Genomic DNA, 15,009 nt, shown 5'->3' on the forward strand with positions numbered 1-15,009 from the left:
CGGCTGGCAAATGTGAAAATTACCGGACCCGTGGGCTCAGTGACGCTCACGATAGTTGAGCGACATTCAGCGCGATACTGCCTATTGAACCATTAACCTAATGATCGGGTCCCGGGAGCCACAGCGCCGGTGGATCGATGAGACAAGCGCTTCGACGTAATTAATAGTGTCAAGATGTAGCAGAACTTTCGCTTTACTGATCCTTCACCTTCCTGCTAACGGTACACGCATAACTTCTGAGCGATCACTTGAAGACTTCCCAAAAACCGATCGACATGCTTAATGCATAATGTAATGTAATTTGCCGTCAACAGCGACACTTCAAGTGTCTGCGTGTGCTTTAATCAATCCCGAAACTTGCATCTCATTTGCAAACTGAGAACACCGGACAGATTCTCGATTCCTCGCACGACTTCCTCAAGCGGTAGGGGTTAATAGTGTGTCGCATTTGGAATTGCAGTGGAAACGCAAACAGACTCCCTTTCCACGGTCGAACCAGCTAGCGATTGAATGCAAAATTTCTAGCGCAACGCAACGCTCACTGATCGATTTGGTGAGTGATCCGCTTTGATGTCTAGCTAGGCCCCGTGCTTTGCAATAAATTGATTTATTTTAATTTAAATTTCATGATCAATTATTGCGACGTGCAGCACACGGTCGCCAAGCCCCAGAGTGGGGCAGTGCACGGTGGCGACGTTCTGCACATGGGTGCAAACGGGGACCTGGACGCCTTCCGCGAGCGGTCCAATAGTAGCCGACCGATGCCTGGGCTGGATGCTTCCTATTACTCAACCCCGTGTGCCAGCGATCCACCGTCAATGGATGCATTCAGATGGATGGACGCCTGGATGGATGGATGAATGGTGTACCTCCCGCAACGGGCCTGCGCCACGACGGTAGCAGAAAAGGAACAAACGCGTCCAAGAACCGAAGCCACCGGTCGTCCGCCGTTGGGATCCATGGGAGCAGGCAATAAATAATCGATGAGTGACAGCGTCGTTGGCAGCGGTGCCCAGCAGCGCAACCGAAGGGAGCGGGATGTAATGCGGTCGTAAAAAATATGGTAACACAAACGAAACCGAGGCCAACGGCGCGCTGGAATTTGCTACAATTTCATCACGCAAATCCCATCCAAGGCCACCCCGTTCGAGAAACGGGGGGAACTTCTGGTGCCGGTTGCCCATCGGTGGATGCATCGGTAACGCCGTTGAGCGAAGAGATCGATTGCGATGGGTTTGGAGCGCTCCCTCCAGGGAGCTCAGATAGACAGAGTGACGCACATTAGCATTTCAATCCATAGCCATAGCCTATGCAAACCCCATTAGAGACGATGGGTGATATGAAAGAGAATGTGATCGGATGATTGCTGTTTGGGTTTTTTCTTCTTCTCTCTTAAACGTGATAATAATTGATAATAATGAAACTGCTCATTATTGACCCATTACGAGCATAGGAAAAGTTTCATTTTATAGCAAATTATGGCATCTAAATAGAGCAAAGTGGATGTGAAATGCAGAACACAAAAAAGAAAGGAAAAGGTCGCAACCAGGAAATCGTATCTAATGAAACCGTTTGCAAGCATTAGCATATCATTATACATATGCACCAGTCTTGTGATAAACTTTCCCGCTGTTGCTACAATTCCAGCGTCCAGTCTCCGTCGGCCTATAATCCTCCGATCTAGACATGCGATTAGTGAGCGAATAAAATACACGTACAAAACAAAAACAAATGACGAATGTTACCTCAAGCATATCCATCATACAGTGAAGGACAGTATAAGAGGGGATCTTTACTATAAGTTGGTGGAATTAGACATAAACTGTTTAAATGTGGAAGAAGCATCAGCATCAAAATACTCATTCTTTCTCACCTAGGTTTACATAAGATTCGCATAAAGTGATTAAGAGTACTTGAGTTCTTCTCTGATGCAATGATATCCTCGTGTTCTCAAGATCTTCAAAGAGGTTTACAAACCCAAGTCTAAGTCAATTCCTAAATTATCGGCACCACAGCTTAACTTTTTTGTTTTTTCTTGGCTAAAAGACTTGACTAGGTCATGTGCATCATCTAATGGCTTACTAGAGTTATTAACATTATATAGTTGGATAGTCGCCAAGCTTAAGAGGTTTTTAAGAATGACAATAGCTAACATCACTTGTTGGGTGAAGGTGAATGAAAAACTCTCAGAGCCCTTTGCATTTTGACTTTTGTTTTAATCTAGCAGTTGCGAAGGCCACCCGGCACTCAAAGGTGGAAACTTCGGGGACCATATTCTATTAGTCAATCCTGATCCTGGCATCTCTGATGAAATATGTATCGTTGATTTGAGGCTCTCCTACTCAGGACATTTACAAAAGGATCGAGCAAGCGGCGTAAGACCTCGACTTGAAATGATAGTGGCAGCATCAGCGGCTTTGCTAACAAGGGGGAGTTGTGATGAACACATAGGTGACCGCACCTTTGAAGTCGTCCAAAACTTCACCTATCTGGGGTCTTAAGTTAGCACCGTCAACAACGTTAATGTTGAGTTACATGCCAGGATAGTGACTACCAACCGGTCATACTACAGCCTGAGGAATCTTCCCCTCACAAAACATCTAGCATGATCGAGAATACTGGGACTTTATACAACATTTATAGTCCAAATATTCACATACACCTCTTAGATATAGACTCTCTACAAAACTGACGAAACCCCTTAAGCCGTGTTCAAGGGAAGGATTTTTGGTCCCGTATGTGTGAAAGGAATATGGAGGAACCGTTAAAATGCTCTACAAGCCGCACGGTAATCTTGACATAGTCCAGCGAATTATACTGGCCAAGCTCCGATGAACTGGTCATGTCATGAGAATGACACCGGATGACCCTGCCCGTAAAGTCCTTTTAGGCCGTTCACACGTACAGAAGAGTGTTGGCGTTGATGCGTTTTCCAGAACGCCTAGAATAATTGACAGACGACGACGCTAGACCGTGAGCTGTATCAAGGATTGTTGCAGCATGTTGCAATTTACGTACTGATTAGTAAGTAAGTAAGTAAGTAAGTAAGTAAGTAAGTAAGTAAGTAAGCAAGTAAGTAAGTAAGTAGGTAAGTAAGTAAGTAAGTAAGTAATTCGTTTAATAAAACTCACTACGGACGAACAGCCAGGATGGGATTTGAATCCCGGTCCAGTGCTGCTATCACTATGCTTTTGCAAACATCACTGATCTTACTCTATTGTTCATCACTGTATATGATCCCACCGTAACCGGTACAAACCCATGCTTCGAAACTCTCACCCATATGACACACGAAACATACAGTTATGTGCATCCTGCAATGGCGGCTGGCGGGGTCCCCTATAGACACTAATGAGACGCCACTCCGTCTCCCGGGCTGACCAAATTGATAAATTTGGTAGGCCCTGGTAGGACAACCGGTACTCAGTGATTTATTGGGATATAAATTGTTTCCTTTTAGTCGATTCAATTAACGACCACAAGGTGCTCTAATTAAGCGACCACCAAATAAATACCGTACGCCTTTCGTGACACCCGGGGAACACCGTCTGTGCCACCGTTGTAGATAAACCGGGTGAGCGAGAAGAGAGAGAGCAAAAAAAAGGTCCTATAAACGCTAACCATACCAGGCCGCGGTAGTACGAAAAAAGAAAAGTGTTCCAATTTTGGCAACAGTCCACATTCGCGTATGGAAGTTTTCTCCACCCTTCTTTAATCTCGGAATCGCGTTTCGTGTACGGGATCAATGTTAAAGGTGGCGGGAACATGGTGTTGGTGTCTTCCACCCAGCACTTCCTTCTCGGCCGTTCTCACTTCCAAGGATGGACATTCGCGATGAGGTAACCGTACGGAGCGTACCTACACCAAGCTCGTTATGTCAGTGCAGGCTACCATTTTGACAGCTCCACTCAGCAACTCTCCCTCAGCTCAGTGTCCAATGGGGCCGATATTGAGGGAAAGAAAAAGGCATGCGACAGCCGACCAAACCTCACTGTGGATAGGCTAATCACATACACACACACACGGTAAGGCAAATAGATCGGATGAATCTTTCGCGAGAGCCACCGCGCGGACCCACCACGGCGTGGGTCCCAATGGTACAGGACCGAGCGAAAACTGTGATCAGGTGAAAGAGAGCGCGCCATGTCGCACTGGCAAATGCGGGGAAAAAAGTTAATTGAAAAATTTCCTAGAATTCAAATTCATTTATATTCGCGAATAAATTTCCATCCTCAATTGCCACTCCACACACACACACACACACATACGTGCCGCCCCGCACCCGTGGCTTCGATTTCCATGGCCAGGGCCGCATGTCATGCAAGGGCGCTATGTAGTTTTTGCGCCGGTGTGCTACCGTGTTACCGGCCCGCGGGTTGCTTTTCCGTGGCGAAACGTTTTACCATTTGTTTATTTTCTTCTCCCCACCGGCACCGCACCATCTATGCTCCCGTTCGGCTAAGTAGTCGCATTTTGCCATCATCATCATCAGCAGCAGCAACAACAACCATGGCCCACGGCTATTGGGGCTCGAGCGAAAACAAGACAAACTAACCGCACGGTCACCACCCTGTCCGGCCGTCCCCTCGGTGCTATTTATTTGGTTTTAAATCAATTTAGCATACGTAAATGAAGACAAATCAATAATATCGAACCTTAAAGGTAAACAAAGCGAAGCGTCAACGCAAATCAACCCCGCGACCGGGGCGTGAGCGGTTGTGCCATGCTGTCCGTGGACAAATTGTGTCCATGTACCCGGGTGAACAGAATGTGTCTCCGCTCGGCCTCCGGCGCGAGGATTGGAAGGTCCTTCCCGCTGAAAAACTATTCCAATTAATAGGTGCCCGATCCTCTGTACTCCGTCCCGTCTTTAGCGTCTCTGGGTCGGTTTAATAAAACTTGCTACGAGAGGGGGGAAAAAAAACACTCGGATGACGACGGTCAATTAGCATACCTTCCTCAAGGAGGAGCACTGGCCGGTCACGGCACGATTCGACACGAGCCGTCATTCCGTAAGCCCCTCCCGCCCCGTTTCCAAAGCCCTCCGTGTGCCATTTCGGTATGCCGCGAAAACTGGCGGAAACCATGCGCCGTCCATAAATCTCTTTGCCATCCGCTCGTGTCCTCGCCTGTGAGCAAGATATCGATCGACTTGGCCCCACTTTCGGTTGACTACGGTGTGGGTACTTCCACTTGCTGGCAGCACTTAGAATCGTTTGCTACTGGCCGATGAAGTTTACTAGAGGAAATAGTACAAATACCTGTCAGGTTATCGAACGTTCAAACGGATCGAATTACGTGCATTTTTTGCATTCAGCCGATAGATCACTGGAATAAGGTAATACCTTGTGACATGAGACATTAACTGTCTTCTTCAGATCACTCCAAAAGGTGATATTTTATCGCAATTTGCTATATCTCCAGCAAAAATTTCACTTCAAGCTGCCCACTTCCACCGTGAATTGAACCTTGTAAGCTAGTAAGATAATGTCAAACATTCACCTCTTCGGGATTGCCGGCTCTTGCAGCTTTCCTTCAATCATGCGGAATTAATTACCATACAAAAACAATGAAAAGCAATTAAAACCACACGTTTGCCAGCTTCGTCATCACATTCTTTCGCACCTTCACACCTCTCCAACACTCTCGAAGGCCCAAGTCTCTGCAACCGAGTCTCACAGACAAGATGGCTGCCCAGTTTCGGGGTCCTGCCAAGCTATCGTAGCGACGGCGGGCGATTGTGGCGACGACCCAGCTGTACTGGTAGGGTACATTTTTCACCGTAAATCACCAAACTCCTCCAGCTTTGCCACCCGCCACCCGATGGTGTATTGATCCGCGTACGGTTTGCGTAGGATCTAAGTGGATTTTTCTAATGCTAATTCCTTGGATTGATGCGTGTTTTGTTACAGCGCACAGGCTGCCCGTTTTCGTGACTCTCCGTGCCCACTATCACACGGACTCGTTGCGAATGTGCGTTTGTTTGCTGGTGCGAATAAAGTCACGGCACGGCACCAAACACGGCACGATATCCGCACATATGTGATATGCGTACACGGGGCACGGTGCACAGTATGTAGGCAGTACCCGCCAAATCACCGCAAGTCGCCTGCCCCCATAAGGCGTGTTGATTACACATTGCCCAAAGATGATTGATGAAGCCTGGCAGGGATTTTCCTCCCACCCGGCCGAACCTTGAGCATTTGCCGATCTTAAATCACGCACACGGTCCCTCCAGTGCGCATGCCATTATGCGCTTTGCGGTTTGAAATATGACCACAATGAGCGATCCGTGTAATTGTCTTTTCGACGCATTAACGTTTCGGGGTTCCGTTGTTGTTTTTGGAGTCGAGCAGGATCTACCTACTACAAGGGCTTTCTACTCGCTTATGTCTTACTTACCGGGGGGATGGCGAAATGCATCGCGAGGATCACTCTTGCCGCAGACTGAGTGATGACAGGGGTGTTGCTCACAGGCGTTGATCGATGTCAGGATTGACGAGCAGCTTAGCAGAGGCATCCCCCACGCGATTAGCACAAGATGGCAAATAATTAGTTATCACAATCCATTCGCCAAAACAGTTCCGCTGCTAATGGATCCCCATTGCCATATCACTGATCATACGGCAGACAACCATTGCCTCAGCAGAGCCTTACTTACTTGCTATTATTAGATGGATTGCGCATTTGCGTACATACTCATTGCATCAGATGCCTCCCACTTTGACCTCGTACACCTCTCACTACTCCCTTGCCCAGTAAAACACGCGTTTCGCGTTTGCCCGATCATCGACGATATTGATCGTCGAGAGTTTTGCGTTCACACCACGTTACAACACACGCGCCGCGGTGCTGTCCCTTGGAATCTAGTTCTGCATAGTGCGATTGTTTGACGATCGAAAAAACATGCTACTAACAACAATCAAGATCACATTGATCCCGCTGCTTGCTTGCGATGTCAAACGGTGCGACTAAGCCTCGAGGCTGTCAGGGTTTTACGCTCTCACTCTGTCGAGCCGCTTCTGAGCAAACATTCCTGTCCGTACGCTGCAAACTTACCAAGAGCTCTGTTTAGACACACACACACACACATCCTATGAAAATCTCACCGCCATAAATCAAACTTCCTCTGCCTGAACCGCATCTGGACCGGTCCTCCAGCGTGTGGAAGATAGTTTTGCACCGTCTGCTTCCTTGTGGTGCCGATCGAGCGCGCTGCTGGCACCACACGCGTGGCACCCTTTTCCGCTCAGGACGGTTTCCGAAGGTTTACCGCCCCTCCCCCACAGCAAGGGGTCCCCGAAACTAGCTTCTGCAGCGATCCCGCATCTATTGCGCACGGTAACAGGCAGCCACATGAATCAAGTCATCTCCGTCTCATAAAAGCGTTTGGTGACGGGTCACCTGGTGGCTCGATTTGCAGTCAATAATTCCTTGTCCACGTCGCACGTTCCATATGGTTTCACCTCTCCACTAGTGGCTGTCCTACATTCCGCGCCGACTTGGTGGCAAAACTGGTGCAACCAAGGCGCCCGAGGATGGCCGAGGAGCTAGCCCGTTCCCAAACGCCAGTTTCAAGGGCTTCGCACCGGGACGAGCAGCAAGCAAGGCGGTAGCGCCTGCTCCAGTTAGAGTTATAATTTCCAATCATAGTTTGATGAAATAATTGATTAATCATTATCATTAGCGCATGTACCAACCCGGCCAGCGGGGTAAGCGAGCGGAGTTAACCATTTTTAATCGGCAAGGTGTTCTGATCGATTACAACTGATGTGATGACGCTGAGTCGTCCACCGGAGGACGCGTCGGAACAGGAGCCCCGACGGCTAGGGCTAGGACTTGGAGAGCCACCGCCACCAGACTAATTGACATGATCGTGCATGATTAATCAGTCGTACAAGCTTAAGAATTGTAGCGAATGATTAATTACCCGGCCAATGGGTACCGTTCAATGCAGGAAACGAAAACGTTGAACAAACAAAATTAGCTTCTGTATTACTTTGCATCCATAATTGATACGTACCCCGTGTGGGTCCAGCACACCATCCAACGCGCGTTCTTGCGATCAATAGCAAAGACTCGGTGATCAGAACTTGCTACAAAAAAAAACACTGGATTTAGGTGTGTTTAGACGCTCAACGCTCGAGGGTTACATCAGGAGGTCCTATATCAAACGGACTTAGTCTACCGTGATCTGCCGAAAACTGAAACAACCCTTCCCTAGAACGTACCTTACGTAAAGCGTCAGGTTTTGCGTTGGGAAGCATTGCGCAAACCTACGCGTCCTCCCCAGTGACGATGGGAAAGTGACATTTTAATCCCGGCCTCGCTGCAAAACATGGCACTGGATGATAAGATTTCACACCCGATGCTCATATCCATAAGCTCACCTTTTGCGGGATCGAGCTTTTCCTTCCAGATTTTCCTACCAGAAATTGGCAGACCGAAAACAAAACCGAGACATTCTGCAACCAAACAACACATGTGTGTGTTGGTGCAAGTTGGTGATGAAATCGTGAATTTGCATTAGAAAATCATTTGTCATCTTTTCTGGCCGACCCGATGCCTGGCACCAACTCTGTGCGGTGAGAATGTCAAAGTTGAGCGCCGATTCCGAATTCGTTCCGCCATACATATGCACACCGGTATCGGGGCTCTGTTTTCCGCTGGCTTTATTTCTTCAACCACCTTTTCTTCGCATACATGATGCAATACGTGCAAGACGCGCGCCCCCCGAGGGCGATCTGGACTGTATGCGCCTGTTGCAACCGAACGTGGGGACCCCGAAGCGCGTCAGCGTACGGTACGGCGCAAATGCAGATGGTTGGAGATGGATGATCGGTGTGTCGGATAAGAGACAGCCGGGGCGATGCTGTCACCCGAAGCTCACACAGCCATTGCCGGTGTGATTTCCCCCGGGGCTCACCCCGCTGCTCATAAATATTATACGCTAAAAATTCTGAAGAATCTTCGATCTCGTTGATCGACAGTCGAATGCTATAATAGGGGGGCGAGAGCAGAGGATCAACCGAGTAGGCGCAACGTCTCTGCGTCTGGGAACCTTCTGCAGCAAGGGAGTGTAGAGGGACGCCGATTTCCAGCACTTCATTTGTGGTGTAAATTTTTGTCTTCCACGGGCAACACTCAATAGGTCATACGAAGTGCAAGGGAGAAGGACAACAAAAAAAGCAACAAATCCCACAAACTGCAAAACTCGTCGATAATCGATAATCGCGATCATAATTATTATTCAATTATTGAACGGAACATTCCGATTTGTGAGTGTGTGTGTGTGTGTATTGCTTTCTGCTTCTTCTTCTTCTTCTTCGTTCCCCCCTCCCATCACCAGCTACCGAAGGAGGGCCAACTGGCATGTGAAAACTGCGGCGTACGATTGCCAATCAGCATTCGCGGAGTGTTTTGTTTGCATTAGTTGGCGACGTGATTGAAATAAGTTAAATACTCGCACGCATAGCGCGCACGGTTCGCGGTGCAGCGCATAATCATCATCATCATCATCATCGGCGCGTTTCAGATGGTTCGTCGTCGCTGGTGCCGAAGTCGCTGGTGCCCCGATGTACGATGATCGGTTTTTTTTCGATCAGAACCTGCACAAAAGCCACTGAGTGTGTGTGCAGGTTGTTTAGTTTTTTTCCTCCAGCAGCTCTTCTAAGTGGCCCTTTGGAATGTCTAGGATTATTTCTTGCCTTCTGCAGGCCGGCGAGAATGGATGGTGAGTGCATTTTCGAATCAAGCGCCAATTCAATGGCGGCTATGCATATTCTAATGCGAGAAAACGGTTTTAGTTGAGCAAATAATTTATTGAATCGTTCCTTTTGATGAGGTATTTGCACTACGTGACCGCACTATGGGGCGTTTTGTTTTGTCACATTCTTTCGTTTTTTTTAAAGATGTATACTTGTAAAATGTTTGTAGTAATAACAGATATGTGTTAATGATACTCGCTGCACTCTGATGTTACTTTCTAAAACAAATGTTGGATTATCTGTATATTTGACCAATATTTATATGGTCACAACACCGATAGCTAATAGGACTTGCCGTCAAATGTAGGACTGATGTTACACCTTTAGCTGGAGTAAGGTAAATCAAGTTAAAAAAGCCAGAAACGGCAGGCTCAGACTTTTTGAGGTTGTACAGCTAAAGAAAAAGATTTAACAAACCTTACGACTCACCAGGAAATTAATTCGAGCAATTAAAAACTTCAAAACAATATCAGCACCAGATGTGCCTTATATATGCCGTTGAGTCGTCACAATAAATTGTAAAAAGTACTATATACAGCCGAGGCTGTAGTCTAATCTACGAAGCCAATAATGGCAAACCAGCAACTCTCCAGCACGTAGAGCCGATGTAGATGAAATAAATTACTTGGAACCAATTCTGCATTTTTTTTTTTGACTCCTAATACTAGGGGCTGATCAAGCCACGCAAAATTAACACGTCGAATCTACAGACTGGGGCAGAGTCGGAGGTTATCAAGGCTGCAAAGACCCCGTAACCAGTTGAAAGGAAGATACGTCTCTGTCGATATGAACAGGACTCCATTGAAAGCTCGGACACCAGACAGCAGCTTAGTTTGCTTGTGCTATGATCAGCAACTGTTTAATGCTACTTTTATTACAAAGGTGGAATTATTCATTGGTATGAGGTCTGTTGTCGAGAACTTCCGACTATTAACTTATAAAAATAGGAAATAATACATCAGCAAGTTCAAAAGACGAAATTATGAACGATATTCAACAGAAGAACCACAAATTTTGTATGCCGCCGTTACTCCCTTAGAATATGTACACACTCAAAAACTTAATATCGCTGATCAACTCACAAATGATTGGCTGTTCAACTACGGTAAAATAGGTTGTTCAGGAAGCCATAAACCTCCTTACCTAATAGTTCCCTGTAAGAAGACAATAACGAGGAATTCATTAAAAATTATCCAAACACTTCAATCGCAGAGTTTATCTTTTAATTCACTCAGATACATCATCATTAACATAGTCTACAACCATCATCTAGTAATGATGGCTTGTTCAATTTATTACACATAAACACACCACCGATACACCATTAACCGGTGTCACTAAATACTTATGGCTCTGCTTTCGTACTTCAATTCCCATTCCCACTCTTCATTACCATTTCATTGCTTAAAACACTCGCAAACCAAGCAAAAGTGTCGAGGGTCAATTCTTAGCATCCAGCAAACGGGGCATCCATCTCGGGGACAATGCTCCCCAAATGTGGTCCGTACCCCCATTAGCGGTCGCTGCACAATCTTTTAATAATCCCATAAATTCTACAGCCCAACCGCTCTGGGTTACGTTCTAAACTGTCGCGCAGGGTCAGCAGTGCACGCGAGGGGCGAATGCGTTCGGGGAAAATGAAACCGAAACGCTACTCACAAAGCCGGAGTTCAATTGTCCTCCAGAATGGCAAAAGGGGTATTGGGGCCCATTTGAATTCTTTCCGTGCGAGTCTGAAGTCGGTCCGGGTTCAGGTGCGGATCATCATCATCGTCATACGGATTGATCGAACGATGGTGGCAGCGATTCAATCTCGCATCAAGAATAGCATCACGTCGCCAACCGAATCAACGATTTCGGATCGATTGTTTCAAGCATGCCGCCCCCGGGAGGCCAGTAAAAGTGACACGGGGCCCGTGTTTGGCGCAATCGATGATGGCGACACGATAATAAAGCAAGAAATTATAGACATCAGTGCCTGCATTGATCGGGGCTATAGGCTGGATCGATCACTTCGAGGATCACTGAGCCTCACCGAAACTCTCCATGTTCTTCCGTCCGTCTCCATATGCCGCATGTGTGTGTGTGTGTATTCTACCCTTCAACTAATGTGACGTTCGTTTTCTTCTACTTACAGGTGAGAAGCCGTACACCTGCCAGTGGCCAGAGTGCGAGTGGCGTTTCGCAAGATCCGACGAGCTGACGCGCCACTACCGCAAACACACCGGCGCCAAACCGTTCAAGTGCATCGTCTGCGAGCGCAGCTTCGCCCGCAGTGATCACTTAGCGCTTCACATGAAGCGGCATTTACCAAAAAATAAGTAATAGCTGATAAGCGGATTTGAAGTTTGTACATTGGTTCTCGCTTCCCATTAGCTATTCGGGTGCTCGGCTAAGAATAGGTCAACGAAAAACGGGCAGCCAACCAAGGGGAGCACAAGACACACAACAAGAAGTATGCTTTCCGCACCTCAAACGTTTTGGGACGCAGAAGAGAAAAACCTTCTGTTTTTTCCGTTAACATATTTTTCTACCCACAATCAAGTAGCGGTTTTCTGGTGTTGACACATACTTTTCACGTGCGTAAAAGATGCTAATGCCCGTTTAGACATTCTACTCCTCCACCGAATTCACCACATAAGCGACTCTAGTGCAGCTCACGTCATCGATGGTGTTAATTATGTACTTTCCAATGTGTCTCTCCAAATCCAAGTACAGCACTATTCAAAGGAACTGATCTCCGCAACGCAACGGAACTGGCCACCCGCACCATAACCATAGCTTCCGTACCGAAATTCAAACGATAACAGTTTCCTTCAATATTTGACCAACGATGCGCCATCAGACCGCCACAGCTAACGGATTCCTTCACCCAAAAAATTTTGCGCCTGACAACATCTCGCCTTTTGGGTAACAAATTAACAATTTCATGAAAAACGCCAGCAGAACAATGAGCCAGTGGCCACTTTTCCACACCCACTGAAAACATATTTGGGAAAACCCCAACAGGCACCACGTAAAGTGCGTCCGTGGTTCCGGAGATTTAACAAAACCTTCACAACGAAAGATCGCCCACAGCTAGCACTCGGCATCCGGAACACCGCAACGCCCACGATCGCGAGCAAACAGACCGACAATTCCGGAACAATTAACTGGAACTGGATCGTTAATTTCTTGCTCAAATTGGCTCTAAACTCCGGCTCAGGGCTCGGGCAAACACGGCCTAAATACAGTCGAAATTGCCTGTGCACACCTACGAATTAACGAAAAATTTCTCTCAAACAAACATTTACACCCGTCGAACGGTCTGAGTCAGCATGCATGCAAAATGCATACAAATGAGCGTTATTCAAGTTACAGAAGTCAGCCTGAGGTTCAAGATTTACTTCCCCAAGTCTAGATGTCAAAGCCGCTCTTTTATCGTTCATTTAGGCATCAACAAATCCTGCAAATAGTATTTTAAACTTTATGTATGTAATTAGGTGCAATTATTTAACTATTTAAAGCCTGCCGTCTGCTGCAGAAAGCTCTTTTCTTTTTAAAAAAAATATGACAAAACGGAAACAATTCCCCTTGCGATGGGTAGAATTGATTTTCTCATAGAAAATTTTCCTACACAACAAACTGATCTCAAAGCTTTGTTTCGAAACTTACCGAACCATTATTACAAAATTATTATCTCTCTCTCTACAACTCCTGGCATCTCTCTCTCTCTCTCTTTTGCTCTCTTGCAAACTGTCGCCTCCCCCCCATCCATGGCCTTATTTCTTATTACGTATTAGCTAGTACATAGGTATTCCTTACGCCGTATTTAAAGTTTGGTTGCTGTATTCCTCCTCAAAAGTGCTACCAAAAGGTTGGGGATTTGCTAGCAAAAGCATCCCCAAATGTTACCACTGTGCACTTTATTTATCAGAACGGATCTTCGTACTAGGCGAGCTACCGGAGCTCAAAGCAGAAAATCACGTGATTTTGTTTTGTTTTTTTTTTAATTTCTCTATACAATTCAACCAGAATAGCACCAGCACTTGCGTGATCCTACTAAGTAATGAGTATAATAATAATAATTGCAGCGTGTTTATTTTTGTCCATCCTGTCTTCTACATACCTTCCTGTAAATAAGCTTAAATGTATGAGTTCAGTAAAGAAGTGAAAATCGTTTGTCGAGGCTCCCATATCAACGAGTGTATCATGTTCGTCGAGTAGAAAGCCAGGCTCTTGTGTTCTTAAGTTGCCATTAGTGGATAGAGGGACCGACGAGCGTTCATTTGTGACCCACGCAGCAGTGTCAGTGATGATGCTGTTGCCTTTTTCAAACAAAAAAGAAGGAAACCCCTCTTCTAATTATAATAGTTACAAGCAATGAAGTACAACAATATAAATGGATAAAAAAACATAAGAAAGCAACTGGCGTGGCGGGAGAGCGCACAAACATAAAAGAACATAGTATTATTAATCGCCTCGTACAACCGTGTGTAAGCTATCCTATGTAAAGCAAGCGTATTATCGTTTTTTTTTTTAACTTGTATGTTTATTTGTTTATAATTTGCTAGCTAGCCGTAAGTCGCCGTGCAAACAAACTGCAAAAACCAATTAGCTGTAAGTCATCGACAAGGAGCATATTCCTCGGTTTTTAGTTCAAAATTTACTACACACTATCGCAGTTTGCTTCCGTTTCTGTCCCCAGCTGGGGGCTTTCGTGTAAGTGTTTTTAAATTTTCTTAGTTTACTTCTCGCAAGCACTTGTGAGCACGGCAAATGGTTTCGTTGTCATTTGTTTTAAACAAAAAAAAAACACACGTTTGATCCTTTATTGCTTATTATGTATTGTTTTGAGATGTACGCGTGCGTCAAACCCATCTTGGTCAACAAACTATATTGTGTAAGTAGCTGTGTAAGTAAATCGAAACGAATCGAAGAGCGATTGTCGCGCAACATGTTTCAACATTTTGTCTCAAATATATGAATGTTCAAAGGAAAACAATGTGTCTTTGGAAGGATGGCATTGATCCGAAAATATAGAGGGATATCGAAATAGATGACCACAGGACATGATCATGAGGTGAAGTACAATTCCTCTTCCAAGGTAACTAGTTTTTAAGTCTTAAGAATTTTAGTTAAAATCATTGCCTGACTTACTGGCTAACTAACTTAGTTACTTATCAGGCGCTACAACCGCCTCGGGATCATGACCTACTGCAACTATCCTCGAAACTGCACACGTGCCGTCGTCTGCCAATCC

General features: G+C 46.0%; 1 protein-coding gene across 1 annotated transcript in view; it reads left to right on the forward strand.

Annotated features, from left to right (window-relative positions):
* Positions 1–14,742, forward strand: part of LOC118511816 (dendritic arbor reduction protein 1-like) — a 110,280-nt gene extending 95,538 nt beyond the window's left edge. Inside the window, exon 6 of the mRNA XM_036055356.1 lies at positions 11,905–14,742. Coding sequence (XP_035911249.1) covers positions 11,905–12,092 — 188 coding nt within the window. The 3' untranslated portion in view covers positions 12,093–14,742. The remainder of the gene's footprint in view (positions 1–11,904) is intronic.
* The last annotated feature ends 267 nt before the right edge of the window (positions 14,743–15,009 follow it).

Source organism: Anopheles stephensi, chromosome 3 (genome assembly GCF_013141755.1).
Source record: "Anopheles stephensi strain Indian chromosome 3, UCI_ANSTEP_V1.0, whole genome shotgun sequence".
Lineage (NCBI taxonomy): Eukaryota > Metazoa > Arthropoda > Insecta > Diptera > Culicidae > Anopheles > Anopheles stephensi.